An 18,312-nucleotide genomic window follows, 5' to 3' on the forward strand; every position below is an offset into this window, starting at 1 on the left:
TCAGTCAGCCATTGAATCAGGGCTTACTTTGGAAGGTTCTAAGAGACAGAGAATATTTGGAATTTCCTCTCCTGAGAGACTATCTCCTAAAATATTTAGTTGTGTCATTTAGTCTGTTTGCTTTACAAGAGAGAGAACCTTGCAGGCTTCCCATATCTCCCTACTCCCAGTTTCTTCCCTGCATTATTCTCTCTCACGTCCTCCCAGCTATTGTTTGTGCCACAAGACTGTGATTGTATCTTTCTGTTCTTGAGAAAGAAAATACTGACTTACTTGGCATACAAGTGTCTTGATTATCTGTCTCCTGCCTACATATCTTGCCCCATTCCCTGTGGCACTCCCCTCCTTAGACATGCACATATAATTGAATTCTGGCAGTAATCATTTGAATCATTTTTTACTCAAATATACCCTTCCCTCATGTTACTCCCTCTGCCTGGAACACCATTGTATTAGGATTCTCCAGAGACATGTAACCAATAGGATATAGATAGATAACATAAGAGGAGATTTATTAGAGGAATTGGCCCACAGGATTGTGGAGACTGAGAAGGTTTACACTCTGCCATCTGCAAGCCAGAGGACCAGGGAAGCTGGTGGTGTAATTCAGTCCAAGCCCAAAGGACTGAGAGTCTCAGATGCTGATTGTGGAAGTCCGGGTCCTAGTGTGAAGGCCAAGAACCAGGAGTGCCAATGTCGGAGTGCAGGAGACAGTGAATGGCTCTTCCTGTGACTTTTCGTTCTAATAGGCCCTCAGCAGATTGGATGATGCCCACCCACATTGTGAGGGCGATCTTTACTCAGTCTACAGGTTCAAATGTGAGTCTCCTCTGGAAACAACCTCACAGACACACCAGAAATCATCCTGGTACCAGCCCTCTGAGCATCCCTTAACCCAGTCAAGTTGACACATAAAATTAACCATTATAACCATCTTCCTTTTATTTGCCCCACAAACTCTTCCTGAATCTTTAAGCCACAGATCAAATGAACTCTTCTGTAAACTCTCTTAAGCGCTCTACCTAAGCCAAAGTAAAGGTGCTTTCCTTTTCTCTACATTTTGCGTATTTTGTATACATCTCCATTACAGCATTCATCATCCTCCTGGTAGTTTTCTCTCCACGAGACTATAAGACCCTTGAGGGCAGGACAAGCTCCCTCCCCCCCTGGGCCTCATAGGATGACTGGCACACAGGAGGCCTCAGAGACTTGTAATCAGCTTCTTCTCAAAGAAGATTCAGACATTTGCCAAAAAGCCTAAAGAGAAGGAGAAATAAGAATTAAATAAGTGGAATTACTATTTTTTAAAAATCAGGTATGCCCTGATTAAATAAATATATTGTATATAAATAAATATAAATATAGGGGCCCAGTGCACGAATTTGTGCACCTTGAAAGGAACTGTGGGCCAAAAGGCTGCAATGGGCACAGGGGCAGATCTCAGCCCATCTTCCGCGCCCCTGCCCGGCCCCTCCCACTGTGGCCCCTAGTCCACTGTCTGCGAGCAGTCCCACTCCTGCCGCCGCCACTCCCATGCACTGATGGCACCGGCCCCACTCGCACCCACTGACAGTGTGGAGCGATTGGGGCAGGTGCCAACAGCGGGTGCAAGCTGCAGCTGCTGTCCCAATCGCCTCTCAGGAGCAGGGGGAGGTGGAGAAGCCCTCAGGGGCAATCGGCGCCAGCAGCTGCTGCTCACACCTGCTGACAGCGCCCAGCAGTCTTGGCTGGCACCGGGTGCTGGCAGTAGTTGCGAGCGCTGGGCAGGACCGCAGCATGTGGGAGCAAAGAATTTTCAGTAACCACCAGAGGCTCGCCCCGATGACAGCGACTGGCACCTCACCTTGGTCTGGCGCCCCCATCCCACCGCGGCCGATGTCCGCCATGTTCCATGCGCCCCCTGGTGGTCAGTGCACATCATAGTGACTGGTTGTTCGGTTGTTCTCTCATTTTGTCTATTTGCATATTAGCTTTTATTATATAGGATATATATAGTTGGTTGTCTGCCAGTAGATTTTAGCATTTTAAACTTAAATTCCATTTTCTATTTTAGACCATATCCCAGTGCATAAGTTGTCAGATCTGGTTTGTAAAGGCTGGTATTTCTTAAGTGTTTCATAGAGTATTTAGTTCAAAATAAAATTCAAGGCCTTAGGGAAAATTGAATCTGAGCTCCTGACTTGCCTTAGCATTTAAACACCAAAGCATAATCTTGGAACATTTTCCTCCTTAAATCTTGGCTTGGTGATCCAGGTCTCTGTTGACCCACAACATTCCACAGTTCCTGGAATGACTCATCTCTTTCCCTTGTCCTTGTCTTTCACCCGAGCTTTGCATTTCTGTCTGTATTTCCGAATGGCTGTCCTTTCATCGGGGGAAGAAGCATGTTCTTCATTGCATTGTCTCTCTCTTCTTGCTCATTTTCATGGTCAGATTTTTCTCCATAAGGAAAACAGATAGGTTGTTTGTGTTTCTCAGCTCAGAGGACTTGTAGGGTTGGAAAAATGAGATACCGGTACTTTCTAGTTAAAAATAGAATTGTAAGGATCTTTCTTACACTACTCTACAGAAACGAACACTGTTCACTCCTAGCTCCTACACCTGTATTTCAGGCTTGAAAAGAGAGGAAAGGAGGCTCACAGAGAGGCCATCCCTATTGTTACTTATTGAATGTTCAATTTCTCTCCAAATATATGGGCCTACCTTTTAATTTCAGTGGGCTCTTCTACCAGTCTCTTCAAAAATGACCAGTCTTTATTTGAAATGTCTTGGACCAAGTAACCAACAGTCCCTTTTTTCCATTTTGAAGCTGGGAATAGGGACCATTCTTTCCTGCCATTGGTGCCCCTTTCTTCTCTTTCCACCCTCAGATGGATGGGGAGACCAGGCTGCTTTGTGCTGAGACCTGGTTATTGGTGCATCAGATAAGACAAAGCCCCCAATGACATCACTGGCTTTGGGATTCTGATCACTTCACAGCACAATTAGCTCTCCTCTGTTATTTGGCCAGACTGCTCACCCCATTCATTTTTGTCTGTTTGAAACAAAGAAAACTGGGCAAGGAAAAGCACTGGTGGCTCAGGGCCAATCCCTTCGATCCAGGGACTGAATGAACAACACGAGTATATACTTTACTGACAGTAAAGATAATGAGTGTCTCTAGCATTTGGACAGCGCTTTGTAAGTTATAGCGATACTTCCACACGTGTTATTTCAGTTTAGCTTCACACAGAACCATAAGGTAGGTGGGGCTAGGTGTCACCCTCACTTTACTGACAAAGAATGAAGCCACGGAAACTTGCCCAAGCAGAAAGGTACTCCTTCTATCCCTCCATGCAATAGAATCAAAACAGCAAATATAGAGAGAGAGTGGAGAACAGCCAAAATTCAGACCCATTGCCGACTGACTCTAGGGTCTGGGCTCTTTACCATCAGGCGATGCTAGGCCAGCTCTCGCTGAGTCACGCAGCCCAGGCATCCGTGCATTGCAGACCTGAGAGGCTGAGCACCTGTGGAAATGGAAGGTGCTATCTTTTAGAATCACAGAAAAGCCCTTTGCTGGGTGGAATCAAAATATCCGAGTGATAGGTTTTAACCTTCTCCCACCTCTCATGACTCCCCCTGCTTTTTCCCGTTGCTTTGCTCTTTAGAAGCCAAGAATAATGAATGTAAGATGAAGGGTGGGAAGAAGATTACACAGAAAAACTGGGAAGTGCTTTGAAAGCAAGCCTGTAGGCAGATGGATGGGTGCACATTCTCCCTCCTGCGAAAGGGCCCGTTTCCCACCCTATGCACCGGGAACAGAGGCGCAGTACAGAGTCCTGGCTGAAAGCTTTGCTCCAGAACCAGGCTACTAGGGCTCTTGTCTAACTGGGTGGCTTCATGGGTTCCACAGATCTTATTTTCCTCCCCTGTGAAAGGAGAGGATAACAGTAATACTTCACAAGGCTGTCATGAAAGTAATATGAGCTAATGCCTGCAGAGCCTTTGGAACCTGACCAGAGTAAATGCATGTTTTCTGTTATCTATAATAATAAAAGCATAATATGCTAATTAGACTGGATGTCCTTCCGGACGTCCTTCCAGACAAAGCCGGGGCTGTAGCCGCGGTATGGAGGCAGCTGCCGAGGCTGCGAGGGACGGATCCAGGCGGCCGCCGCAGCTGCGAAGGCCTACTCTTGCACAAATTTCATGCATCAGGCCTCTAGTTTTACATAATGAGGTAACATTTAAAAGGCCAGACGCATAGTAGATGCTCAATAAATACAAGCTCCCTTTCTTCAGATAGGGTTTAGATCACTGGGAAGACCCACATTCATTGAAGAGTATGTGTCTTTTATCAGTTACCTTGGAGCTACAATAAACAAGTATTTATTACATTCTTTAGGAGTTAGCCAGTTTCTTGTTCTTTAAAACTCTTTTTCAGAGGCTTGTCTTTATCCCTTCCCTAATGCCATTTTCCCACCTAACCAATTTGATAACTGCCATGTCTGCCACATCAGTTTACCCATGTTAACCGTTTCATCTAGTAGCACCTGTTGAAACAGTATATTAGGTTTCTCTTCTGCTCATGGAACCTGGAGTCACTTAAGCAGTTTTCTCTAACTCACTTCTCCTCTCTGTATGGTCGCAATAAAAATTCATTATTTTAAGTTTTAATTCCTCTAATCTCAAATGACATTTTCTAAGTGGTAAACCAGTTTTCTCCACTAGCCTATAAATTACATATGTGCAAGGATGTTCAAAGCTATATCCCCACCTCCTAGCGAAATGAGCGGAACAAGAGGTACTTTATACGTATTTGCTGAAAATATCAGTCAATGCTAAAGGAATGAATCCTATATAATAAAAGCGTAATATGCTAAGTGTCTGACCGACCGCTTGACCAGTCACTATGACGTGCACTGACCACCAGGGGGCAGATACTCTGACCGGTAGGTTAGCTTGCTGCTGGGGTCTAGCTGATCGGGACTGAGTGAGAGGGCCAGACACACCCTGGAGCCCTTCTGCAGTCCCTCCCCGGCCAGCCGGCCCCCATCTGCCCCAATCAAGATTGGACAAGAAAGCCCCAATCAGCCTGATCACTGGCCAGGCAGAGGTACCCCACCTGTGCACAAAATCGTGCACCGGGTCTCTAGTAAAATATAAAAAGAAGTATCCTCCCCCCATTAACTAGAATTTTTAAACCTCACATGCATGACAAACATTGGTCTATAGTTTTCTTTTCTGATAATGTCTTTATCTGATTTTGGTATCAGAGTAATGCTGACTTCATGTCTTGAATTAGAAAGTTATTCTTTTTAATTTTCTGGAAGAATTTATGTAACATTGGTATTATTTCTTCCTTATATGTTTGCTAGAATTCAACACTGAAGTCATTAATGAGGTCTAAAGTTTTCATTGTGAAAATTTTTAAGTAGGAATGCAATTACTTTAATAGATACTCAATTAGGAAATTCTTCATGAGTGAGCTTTGATAGTTGTATATTTCAATAAATTTGTCCATTTTACTTAAGTTGTTGAATTTAATGGTATAAAATTACTCATAATATTCTTAACTTTCCTTCTTAATATCTGTAGTCTGTAGGCTACCACTTCTCCCATTCTTGATACTGGTAAATCATTTATTCTCCTTTTTTTTTTTTTTCAATCCTGCTTAGCCTGACTAGTGCTTAATCAATTTTATAGATTCTCTCAAATAACAGCCATTGATTTTTTTTCCTATTGATTTTTCTTTTTCCTATTTCACTTATTTATCTTTAATTTTTCTTTTCTTATTTCTGCTTATTTTTAGGCCTTTTTGTTTTTCTCATTTCTTAAGCTGGATGATAAAATTATTGATTTTAAATTTTCTGTATTTCTAATATATATACTTAATGCTGTAAATTTCTCTTTAAGTACTACTTTAGCTACATTCACAAATTTTTATATGCTGTGCTTTTATTTTCACTCAGTTCAAAATAGTTTTTTAGTCTAAGATAAAGTTTTTAACAAAACCACAGATGAAAGCAGAAATATCAAGATGGAGAAGGTTATGAAGAAAAAAACAACAGTGATCAAATAATCTTTATAATAATTAAATACAAATAGATGATAAGCATATTGGGAGACTTCAACATAAATATTAAGTAAGAGTTCATTAAATAGAAGGAATATACTATAAGTAAAATTCTAATAATAGACTAGAATAAAAATTTTTAAATGATTATCAGCAAAACCTAAGAATAGGTTTGGAAAAGGGCAGAATGGTAAAGAAAAAGCATTTTGGAAATTATAGCACATGGTTGTAGGAAAGGGAGAATAGAGAAGAAAAAAATATTCTGAAGGTCTAATTGTACTGGAATAGGAGGGAAACAGAGTGTCTTGAAGGGGGGAAGAATTGGTATCTTATTTTCAAATAATTTTAGAAAAGTATATCTGCTTTGCAGAGCAGGGAAAGTAAAGTAATCGTGAATGGAGTGGAGAAGTATCACAAAATCTCAAAGTTCAAAAGGGAAAAAATGTAATGAGTAGGAATGTCACCAGAACAACAAAACTGGAGAAAAGGAAAATAAGGAAACAAACTTTTAAATAAATATAAACATAAAATAAGATGAAATGTTAAAATCAAGCATGACTGTCATCACCCTAAACTGTATTTGTCCATTAAAATGTAAACCACCAGACTATAGTTTTTTTTTTTACTTTCCATATTAAAAAATAATTAGTTATAGGCTATTTAATACAGGTATCATTTTTTTAAATGATCATTTTTAAAAGTTAAAAATAACAGGGAAAACACCGAAAACATGATCATCAAAGAAAAAAAATTGATCAATTGACTTCATCAAAATATAAAACTAGCTCTGCAGGGAATTATGAAGAGGATCAGGACTGACTACAGACTGGGAGCAAATATTTGCAAATTAAAAATCCACAAATACCATGTATCTAGAATCTATAAAGAATCCTCAAAATTCAACAATGCAAAAACCAAACAATCCAATTAGAAAATAGGCAAAAGACATGAACAGACATTTTACCAAAAAGCATATGCAGATGGCAAATAAATACACAAAAATATGTTCAACATCATTAGCCATGAGGGAAATGCAAATTAAAACCACAATGAAAAATTACCACACACCTATCAGAATAGCTAAAAAAAAAAAAAAAAAATCTTTTAAATAGTGGTTACACCAAAGTCTGGTGAAGATGCAAAGAAACTTTATCTCTCATGCATTTCTGGATGGAATGTAAAATGTTACAACCAATCTGGAAATAATATGACAATTTATTATAAAATGAAATGTGTACTTACTGTATGACCCAGGAATTGCACTCTTGGACATTTATCCTACAGAATGGAAACATACTAGTATGTTCACAGGAAAACATGTATACCAATGATCATAATAGCTTTATTCATAATAGCTAAAATCTGGAAACAACCCAAATGTCTTTCAATGGGTGAATAATTAATCAAACTGTGGTACATCCATACCGTGGAATACTACTCAGCAATAAAAAGAAATGAGCTGTTGATACATGGAATAAGTTACATGGATTTCAAGAGAATTGTGCTGAATGAGAAAAGCCCATCCCAAAGCTTACATACTGTATAATTCCATGCAGCTAACATTCTTGAAATGACAAAATGATAGAGGTGGAGAACAGATTAGTAGTTGCTAGTTAGAGAAAGGGGGAGATGGCCATGTCTATAAAAGAATACCAAGAGGATTCTTGTGATGGTACTATCTTTATCTTGACCATGGTGATGGTTACACAGTCCACATGTGATAAAATTGCAAAGGACTAAACACATACGTGCACACACACACAAATGAGCACATGTAAAACTGGTGAAATCTGAATAAGATCAATGGATTTTTATCTACACCAATTACCTGACTGTGATAGCATACTATAGGTAGATGTTTACCATTGGGGAAAACTGGGTAAAGTCTATACAGAATTTCTCTCCTATTATCCTATACTAGGGGCCCGTTGCAGGAAGATTTCCTGCAAGACTTCCTGTGGGCTTCCCTCCTGCCACCGCCACCTCTCCCACCCGCCACCTCTCCCACTGTGGCGGGTGGGGTGGGGCGGGGTGGGTGGGGCATGCAGCGCACCCCACCCCACCCACCCACCCTGCCGCGCCCGATCCCGTGGCCACTGCCACCGCCACATCCGCAGCTGCACGCACCGTTGCCGCTGCTGCGTACCCTGCCGCCCCGCCCGCTGTTGCCCACCGCTGCGGCCGCACGTGCTTTCCCTCCAGCAGCCGCCTTGCTTTCCACTTTCCCTTCTATACTGTCTTCAGTCTTCACTCCTCCCTCCCTCAGTGTATGCAAATTAACCGCCATCTTTGTTGGGTTAATTTGCATACACGCTCTGATTGGCTGTGGGCGTAGCAAAGGTACAGTCAATTAGCATTTTTGTCTTTTATTAGTGTAGCTAATAAAAGGCTAATATGCAAATGACCAAATGGTGGAATGACTGGTCACTATGATGCGCACTGACCATCAGAAGGCAGACACTCAATGCAAGAACTGCCCTCCGGTGGTCAGTGTGCTCCCACAGGGGGAGCGCCGCTCAGCCAGAAGCCAGGCTCACGGCTGGCAAGCGCAGCAGCAGTGGTGGGAGCCTCTCCTGCCTCCATGGCAGTGCTAAGGATGTCCGACTGACGGCTTAGGCCCACTAAGCTGTCAGTCGGACATCCCCCGAGGGCTCCCGTACTGCAAGAGGGCCCAGGCCAGGCTGAGGGACGCCCCCTCCACCCCCAAGTGCACGAATTTCGTGCACTGGGCCTCTAGTTTCTTATAACTGCATAGGAATTTACAATTAACTCAAAATAAAAAGTTTTTAAAAAGAAAATGAAGGGGTGGACCTGGAGATAGAATAATGAATAGCATATAGTCAATAAAAATAATAGTCAATATTGCGGACTATTATACAGTTATTTCAAAGAATAAATCATAGTTTGTCATTTAATTGGTTGAATTTCCATAAGGCTTTGTTGAATTAGAAAAGTAAGGTTCAGAAAAGTGAGTGTGATATGATTCTATTTTTTAAGAACAACTTCCAAAAGTACCCCCATTTATACATATCATACACACATGCATATATATTTATACATATCTGTGTGTGTTTGAGGAAGAGATTTGGCAATGGGTAAATGTGCATGGAAGATACTAGTTTGTTAACCTGAACCACCTTGAAGAGAGGATGGATGATATAGGTAGTATGGAAGAAGAAGTAAACCAAAAGAAGAAAAAAAGGAAAATGAAAATAAACAGAGAGCACTAAAAACAACGATATACATATAAACAAAACAATGTACACATATGTAGTTGTATTTTTTCATATAAGTTTAAAGAAACTTTAAGAATTATTATTTTATTACTATTTAATCATTGTAATTTTGAGATATAATTTATATACCATTCAATTCATCCATTTGAGGCATATAAATTCAGTGGTTTTTAGTATATGCACAGAGTTGTGCAACTGTCACCACAATTTTAAAACATTTTTGTCACCCTAAAAAAGAAACCCCATGTCTATTAACAATCACTCACTATTTACCCCCAAGACTCTCTCCCTCCCCCTAAGCAACCACTAATCTACATTCTGTTCCTATAGATTGGCCTATTCCGGATATTTCATATAAATGGCCTACCACTTAGCTTGTCCTAATGGAGCTACTAGCCTCCTTTTATTTGCTTATCATAAAAAAAAAAAAATCTCCATTGTTTTCCATATCCCACTTAGGCTTGAACTTCCTCAGACACTATTTCAAATAAAATCAATTTCTTGGGGTAGAGCTTTAGAGCTCTCTGTACGTAAGAACTGACTCTCCCTTTTGGCAAGGACTTTGAACCATTGGGCAAGGATGGTAGCCTCATCCCTGGTCTTATCATCTCAGCTTGCTTTCTGGGCACAGACCCTCAGCCCTATAGTTAAGTTGGATGAGGGCAGCCAGGGCCTCGCTGTTGCTAGCCGGCCACAGTGGGATAGAGCCTCCACTTTATGAATGGGGGCTGGATGGACAAAGGGAACCCCTGACATCTCAGCCACACACCCACCAGAAATTTAACCGCTGCACCTTAGCGTTAGAAGGAATCAGAAATCTTACTGGCCCGCCCCTTTAGGTAAGTTACTATATCCCATGACGGGAGCTGGGAGCTGGGAGAGACGGAGTTCCATCCTCTGGGGCACACCCACCTAGAGTGCAGTTTCTTTCCAGCTGAGCTGGGGAGGAAAGGGAGGGAGGAACATGTCATGGCTCCAGGGCCCTAGATTCTCTCTGTTGTTACATGTTTTCATACATTTTCTTTAATAAATATTTCTTCATCTTCTTGTGTGTTTTTGAAACAATTTCCAGAGACTCTAAATGGTTGTCATATGTGTGTGTGTGTGTGTGTGTGTGTGTGTGTGTGTGTGTGTGTGTGTGTGTGTTTGGCTTGGGATAGGGTCCATGGAGCATCTTTACATTGTCATTCTGGAAGTGGATCCCCAAGGATTATTTTTTAAAAGACTGTGTCAAAGAAAACTCCCAGCTTCATCACACACCCTGAGCTTCAATTCCCTTATCTATAAATGGGGATCATAATCCACGCCATGCTGCTCAGGACAGAGTAACACAGAATAACTGTTAGTTTTTCTCCTTTCCCTCCTCTTATATCACTTTTGGGACTTGGAGAAGTTCTAGTTGAATAAAGGTGTCTGCCCAATAATGCGTTGATATGCTTTAATAATTTTAAGACTCCAAGAAAGTGTTTCAAGTGAAGTGAGAAATATACTTAGACACTATTTTAAAAAATGATCTTTAGACCCAGACCAGGGTTCTTTAGAGGTTTGGCTCAAGGTCCTTTCTTCTTCTTTCCCTCCCTCTTTTCCTCATTCTCTCCTAACTCACTTCCCTCCTGCATTATAATCTTTTAGCAACATGAGAATCACTGAGTAGAAAATGAATGATTAAACAGAATAAAATTCAATCGGTGTGTATAATGATTTTCAAAGACTGGGCAGTATTCTCTCTGAACTATGTGTTTATACAACAGTCTGGCCCATGAAAAAAAAAAACCCCACCTAGATAGATAGATAGATAGATAGATAGATAGATAGATAGATAGATAGATAGATAGATAATAGATAGATAAATAGACTCTATTTTCTTTTCATGAAAGTCATTTCCACTGTCACTCATTCATTCATTTAACAAAGATGATTTAATGCCTATAATGTATGTGGCATTCTTCCCTGTATTTTAGCCCTGGCACACATCTTAAGAGATGAGAGCCCTAGCTGGTTTGGCTCAGTGGATAGAGCGTTGGCCTGCAGACTGAAGGGTCCCAGATTTGATTCCCGTCAAGGGCACATGCCTGGGTTGTAAGCTCAATCCCCAGTAGGCAGCAGATCGGAGGCAGCCAATTAATGATTCTCTCTCATCATTGATGTTTCTGCCTCTCTCTCCCTTTCCCTTCCTCTCTGAAATCAATAAAAATATTTTTTTAAAAAGAGAGATGAGATAGGATTTGAGGACCTGGTCAGTCAGCATATGTCTTACCAAACTAAAACAATATTTCAGTGTTTTCTCACTCTTTGTGTAGCTTATTGACCTACTAATAGTTTAAATAATCAGGAGGAACAATAGGGATGTGACCCTAGGAAAAATGGCAATTAATACCCAATTTTACTCTACCTCATACCAGCTTTAGAGCTGTCCAAGGACAAAGAGTATTTTGTTTTTAAGTTCTCATACAATTAATGTTGAGCAACCAGAATCTCTTATAATTCATTTCTAGACTGCTACAAACTTTTTGACCTTCTTAAAAGGTCTAGAACCAATCAGAGATAAATTCTAATAGAGTAAAAGAGAGGATGAGGATGATAAATATTCACCTGAAAATTCTATTTAGAAACCCAACTATCTTCTTTTATAAAGAATTCAGACACTTGGAAAAGATTTCAAAATGAAAATACAATTTTAAATCAAAACTAGGAGGATTTTATGTGACATGAGAGTTACATTATTTGGTTTAGTAGATGCATACTGATTTCTTACCATGTGCAATACTAGGAAGAACATTCCTACATTCAAGAAACAAGTCTTGTATGCTAATAACTATACTGTTAGACAGACAGAAAATATTTGTTATAATAGAGAGCCTAAAAAATGCCACTTAAGACAGATAAGGAAGAGATTCATTCCTGTTAGGGGGATTAGAAAAGATTTCACAAGGGAAGTGCCATCTGATTCAAAACCACGAAGGGACAGAAATGTGGGGACAGAATAAAACCAACCGGAGTATGTTGCAGGCTGCCTTCAGAGACCAGCCAGTAATCTCACCTGACTGGAACCCCAGGGAAAAGGAAATCAAGGTGGGTTATTTGTAATCAATCATAAAGATGCCCCAAAATGTTATCAAAGAAGTTGAGAGTATATTTTGAAGCCAACTGAAAACCAGGGAAGAGTTTTGGGAAAGGAAGTAATCATCAAACCAGTATCTTAGAGAACTTATTCTGACACCCACACATAAAATAGATTTTTAAAATATTAGAGGTAGGAAGACCCCTGTAGAAGCCACTGTTGCATGGGACAGGTGGCCTGAACTAAGATCACAGAATTAAAGTCAATCAAAGTTCCATACACATGGGACAGGAAATAGAATCAATGGAGCAGAGGCCAGAGACACTGTGGTGAGGGACGGTGGGAACTTGGGGACTGGTGTCCGCAGTGAAAGAGAAAGTGTGCTAGGTGCTTTGAGGTTTAATGTCTGTGTGTCAGGGAGGTTGACAATGTTCTTAAAAAGGGAAAGGAAACAGAGAAAGATAAAGTTTGGGGAAAGAAGGAAAATGATATTTCATTTATTCAGTAAATATTTATTGAGCACCTACTATGTGCCGGGCACTGTCCTGGGTCGGGGGAGGGGAGGGGAGAGTTACCTTTAATTTTTAAAACACACTGTTCCCAATCTGTGGGGACTCCAAAGGCAGAGCTGGAGCCAGTGGGTAGAGTCAGGTAGGAAGTAAAATAGCTTTCTAATAAATGGAGTCTTCTTGATAAGTAGTGAGGGCTCCGTTACAGGCAGTATTCAAGCATAAATTAGATGATGGTCTCCCAGGAAGATTGTGACAAGGGGTTCCTGTGGTAAGGGGGAGGTGAGACTAGCCTTTCTGCAAGTCCTTTCCCAGTCTTAAGTAAGAGTCTGTTCTTTCTGATGACCTAGTCCTCTGGGTTCTATTATTAATCTCTCATTTCTCTCAGTTATTAAATAAATTACTCAATCTGTCTGCCATTCAGTAAAACTCACACATTTACATCTGTTATTCTTGAATTATTTTTGGTGAGGGCTCCTCTTCTTTATTAAACATTTCTACCCAGTAATATTACCTTTACAGCACATTTAGGATGGTAACCCTGGTTGGCTGGCTTATAAATATCAGAGGGGAAAGGGATTTCTTATGCCTAATAATATTTTTGTTTAGAAGGAGCCATGCAAATGAGAAAGGAATTATCTTGACTTGTAGATTGCGATGCAGTTTCTGTATGTTCCAGTAATTCAAAATGAAAAAGGAATCTCAGAGAGGTTCCTTTATATATATATATAGCCTGCGAAAGAAAGAGAATAATTATTCTCCAAACATTGTAAAGCTTTAGATCAGAAACATTTATCTCTGCTGCATTTTTAAAAAGAAGAAGAAAGGGAAGGGAAGAAAAGGAGAAAGGGAACCTGTAGTGAGCTCTGCTAAAAGCTATGGTTAGAGCTTTGCATTTCCTGGTGTCTTTTGAAACGTAAAATTCCACAACAAATAGCTCTGTAATGTATAACCGGTATGAAGATTCAATTCAGATTTAAGCACTTTGGTTTGCTTTTGAATCTTGCTATTTTCTGCATTTGTTTTGACTGCTCTCATCATTCAAGATTGACGCTTGGATGGGTGTGTAGGAGGAAGCAGCTTACAGCTTGCAGACAAAAAAAAAAAAAAATCTGCCTTATCTGATGGCTATTATTGAAAATGCGAGGTGTAGCCTGGGCTGGGTAATGAAGGGGAGCGAGCGAGGGGGAGCAGGGAGCATGGAGCTGCATACTGATGAGTGTAGGAGTACTTGATAAAGAGAATTCTGGCTGCTGGCCGTGCACTGCTCATTGTGGAGTACTCCAACAATCACATAGCACGCAGACCAGCCTCGGCCGACAGCTTGCTATGCCTTCTCCTGCTGCCTGGTTCTGGGGGCTGTATGACGTCCTGGCCGGTAGTAAAGATTAATATGTGAGAAATGTGGAGCTAGGATCAAGTCAGACTCCACAGCCTGCCTGGCAAACTATGTGTTACTTCTGACTCTGCTCTCTCGCGCCGGGAACGCTAATCTGTCAAGCTGGCGGGCTCCTTTGATAGCAACTTTCCCAGGAGCATGATGTGGCAATGCCACCTCTCAGCCCAGGACTACCGCTATTACCCCGTGGACGGCTACTCCCTGCTTAAACGCTTCCCTCTTCATCCTCTTACAGGACCCAGATGCCCTGTGCAAACAGTGGGACAATGGTTGGAAAGCATTGGGCTACCTCAGTACGAGAACCACCTGATGGCTAATGGATTTGACAATGTGCAGTTTATGGTAAGACGCTCTCTGTGTCCACAGAGCTGCCTTTTGTCTGTCTTTGCTTCTCATGTGTCTGACATGGCTCAGAAGCAGCCCGATTCGCACCAAAACCGGTCAGTTTTATGTCTGTAACGGCATCGGGAAAGGGGATGCCCTCAGGGCTGAACTTACTGTGTACATAGAGACACTTGCTGAGAAATGAGATCTAGAGGCGTCCATGTGCGTGCGTCTGATGTGAATGAACCGGTGAGAGGACTATTTATAGGCAGTGAGAGGAGATGAACATTTGTGTCCTCCCTTCCATTCTTTGTGTGATTTTTATAAATTTGCAGCCTCTGAATTCCCTGGGTCGATCAGTGCCCTCTTCAGTGGATTCTGGGTGCCTAAAAACATAGGATTTCATGTGAGCATCAGCAGTTAGGGGTTCAGTAGACAACGTGTTATGTTGACAGTGTGAAGATCATTTGTTTCCTGATCATTGTTCCACAGGCAGTTTAAGTTGTGTTATCGAACGACCTTTAGTTCCTTAGCAAACTGTTTCAGACGGTCCATTAAGGAGAGCATTCACTTACTTACACATGCTGATGGAGGAGCATGGAAGTATTGTATGTTACTTTAGGGAAAAACAAACACTTCCATCAGTTAGCTGTCAATATTCAGAAGGAGAGGCTAATGGACTGAGCACATTCATGTACGTCTGAATACTGGTCTGCATGCAGTCTAAACCCGGTGTGGTGTGTGCGAACTTCTCACAGCGGTGAATATAGGTGAGGAAGGAGGACTGGGAGAGGTGCAGACAGGCGATCCAGCTTTCTAATCATTTACACGCCTCCCTCGGTGCTCATCACTCTCCCTTGTTAAGCTACGTCACCGTCCTTATTACCTTACCTTGCTTTTAAGGTCCCATCACACTCATTGCCTATCCCTAAATTCAGAGAGAGCGCTTCATAACATAGGCATGTAGCACGCAAATGTAGAACTAATGAATAGCTATTTCTAAATAAATTGCCGGAGCCGACACCTGAGGCTTATTAACACCAGAATTGATAACAAAACACGGAGAGCTAGTTATGTCTTTTTATCTCCATTGGAGATTCTTTTTCTCCAAGCCTGACTTGACTGTTATTACAGATTTGAAAATCATTCAAATTGTCCAACTTCTGCCTCTTCTCCAAAAAAGGTGTATGCCCCGTGAGCTTTTTAAAAAAGCTATTAAATGCATCAAGACATATGAGCTCTAAGTAATTGTATACATTGAACTCTTTATGAACCTTTTTTTTTTTTGCAATGAGATGTGCAGCTACTGTATTTTTTCTCATGTTTAAGAATCCCATCACTAATTAGACAGGAACGATATTGTGGGTATTGAAATATGAAAAAAAAATTTCTTCAATTGCTGTGAGAGTCTTAGGATACTGAGCAGATTTAGGATACTACACAGATGACACCAGGAATTAGAGGAACTATCAAACAGAATGAAAATCTTTGCGTCGATACTTATGTTTACTGCACATTTTGATAAGTATGCTTTCTCCCTGTCTCTACTTGAGATAAGACTTTCTCATTCCTACTCCTCAAACTCTCGTCCAAATTTATTCTGGTCCCATGAAAAGTGAGGTAGGTTTTTGGGTTCTCTGGAATATTTGGCTGCTTTGAAAGATTTTAATTCAGCATAATTTTCCCCTGAATTTTAAACACTTTTCAGTAAATATAATCCCCCTTTGAAAGCCTGGAACTGAAAGGTTAATCAAACAGGTTTCAAATAAGCATTTGGAGATCGTAAAAACATTCATGAATGGAATATGTATGAGCACTCCAAAATGCATCTGGGAGGCAAAAATCCTGTACCTACATAACAAAACCAAGGTCTGATCTCCTCCATAGATTATTGTCTTTATTTTTTCAATTCGAAGTATTCCCAGGATTGTGTATAATTTTCCAGAAATCAAGAAAACATGGTTAATTCAGATAAGTCAGTCAAATACTTTCTTCATGGGACAGGATCAATTTTAAAAGCTTTGAATTGTCATTTAGAGGAATTAGTTATGAAAAGGAAGCAAATCATAAAATGGTTGTCATCAATTATTGCTTAGTATGCTGCTATCATTTATTTGCTACCACTATCATAAAAAATCAATTTCTGCCTTTATAAAAATTATTTCTTGATCTCCATAATCTAATTTATTTCATTATGAACTTAGTTAAAGTACACTGATATGCTCAGGCCATTTTAAGAAACAGATTTCATTAATGTGGGGGAAAATCTGTTAGATCTGCTCAGTCTCTACTCGGTATCATAGTCTAGCTTTTGTTTTTCTTGAAGCACATTCTGACCTGCATTTATTCATCCTGTTGCCTAAGCAACAAGCACCACACTTCTATTAACTATGATGTAGTGCAGGTCTTATTAGCTTTTTAGAGCCACACAGTGCAGACATCAAAAGGATATAATTAACATTCGTTAAAGCATCATAGTTATAGATCCATGCATAGAGATATACTTTACTTAGGAAACATTCTCAAGAGTTAAATTTTTTATTTAATTAGTATCCCATTAATGAATGGGAGTTTTAAAGAATCCATGTAACTTTCAAAGTATTTCTTGAAAGCTTTAACAAAATGTTTTGCTCATTCTTTTCTACATACTCTCACACATAAACACATAGTTTCTCTACATTGCTATAATTAACTTTAACAAAGATTTCTTACATCCATTCCTAGACATGGTTAGAAAAGAAGGATCCCCATTTATTTTTAAATATCTGTCAATTATGGCTTCTCCTGTGGTCTCTTGTCCTTGTCCTTGATTTTATTGATGTGTGAATCTGAAAGGCAAAATTCTAAAGTTTGTCTTTAAGTATCTGGTTCTGGTTTGCAGAACAGGTGTGCACGCAGCCTTGACCCTTCTGTATCCTTAAATATATAAGATAAATGAAAATTGATGTAATCAATGAATAGCTACAAAAGTGCATCAGGTCACGTAAGACTTTGGGAAAGTCAAATCTGTGTTGCAATCATAAACCCCTTCCACACAGCATCCTTCATCGAAAGACTTATGCAGGCCCCCACTCTGCCTGTGCATCCCCTTTGAATGGTACATCAGCTCCCTTCCAGTTAGGCATGTGTGCCTGCTACTTGCTAGCCTCTGGGACTGCAGCCTCCTGGTCCTCTGACATCCCACCTATTTTGCCCACGTTTGCAACATATAGAATGTATCTAAGTTTCAAAGTTACTTTTTTTTTTTCACCAAGGAGTTTAGGTATGAAATGATTATCATACAAAATGCACATACTTAGCTACTTCCTTATTCTATATGTTTCTGTCATCATCTCTATTTTTTCAAGTCTGATGACTGCTTCCTTAATTTTAAGTCTCAAACTATCTATTCTTATCTTGATGAGTGTTCATTTGTCCTCTCCAGCCTTCCCCCTCCAGACTGCAATTTCCTTCCCTTCCCCTCTTTTATCCCCAAAGGTCTAACTCAATCCCTGCCTTATTTATATAGTTTTTCCATAATGGCTCCAGTCCTCAGCAGCCCCCCTCTTCTCTGAAATCATGTAGTGGTTGTATTTGGTATGAAAAATTACCTTTGGCATGCCATTATTCACTCTAGGATTAGGAGTTAACTTTTCACTTGTATATATCTTGTCTCCTCAACTAGACCGGACGCTTCAAGTCCACGTTCTGTGTATTCAATTTTCTGTATTATTTTTTTCTGAAAG

The 18,312-nt window shown here is 40.4% G+C and overlaps 1 protein-coding gene across 9 annotated transcripts in view; it reads left to right on the top strand.

Annotated features, from left to right (window-relative positions):
• The window catches only part of ANKS1B (ankyrin repeat and sterile alpha motif domain containing 1B), a gene marked incomplete at its 5' end in the record, with an annotated part of 797,243 nt that overhangs the window by 431,971 nt on the left and 346,960 nt on the right, over window positions 1–18,312 (top strand). For 5 of the 9 annotated variants that reach the window (XM_079773890.1, XM_079773888.1, XM_079773891.1 and 2 more), the window contains one exon: window positions 14,499–14,605. In XM_079773890.1, coding sequence (XP_079630016.1) covers window positions 14,499–14,605 — 107 coding nt within the window. Of the gene's footprint in view, window positions 1–14,401; window positions 14,606–18,312 lie in introns of those variants that run through there. The other 4 variants (XM_079773894.1, XM_079773895.1, XM_079773893.1 and 1 more) reach the window with 1 other exon arrangement.

The sequence above is a fragment of the Cnephaeus nilssonii genome, assembly GCF_951640355.1.
Source record: "Cnephaeus nilssonii genome assembly, chromosome: 6".
Taxonomy (NCBI): domain Eukaryota; kingdom Metazoa; phylum Chordata; class Mammalia; order Chiroptera; family Vespertilionidae; genus Cnephaeus; species Cnephaeus nilssonii.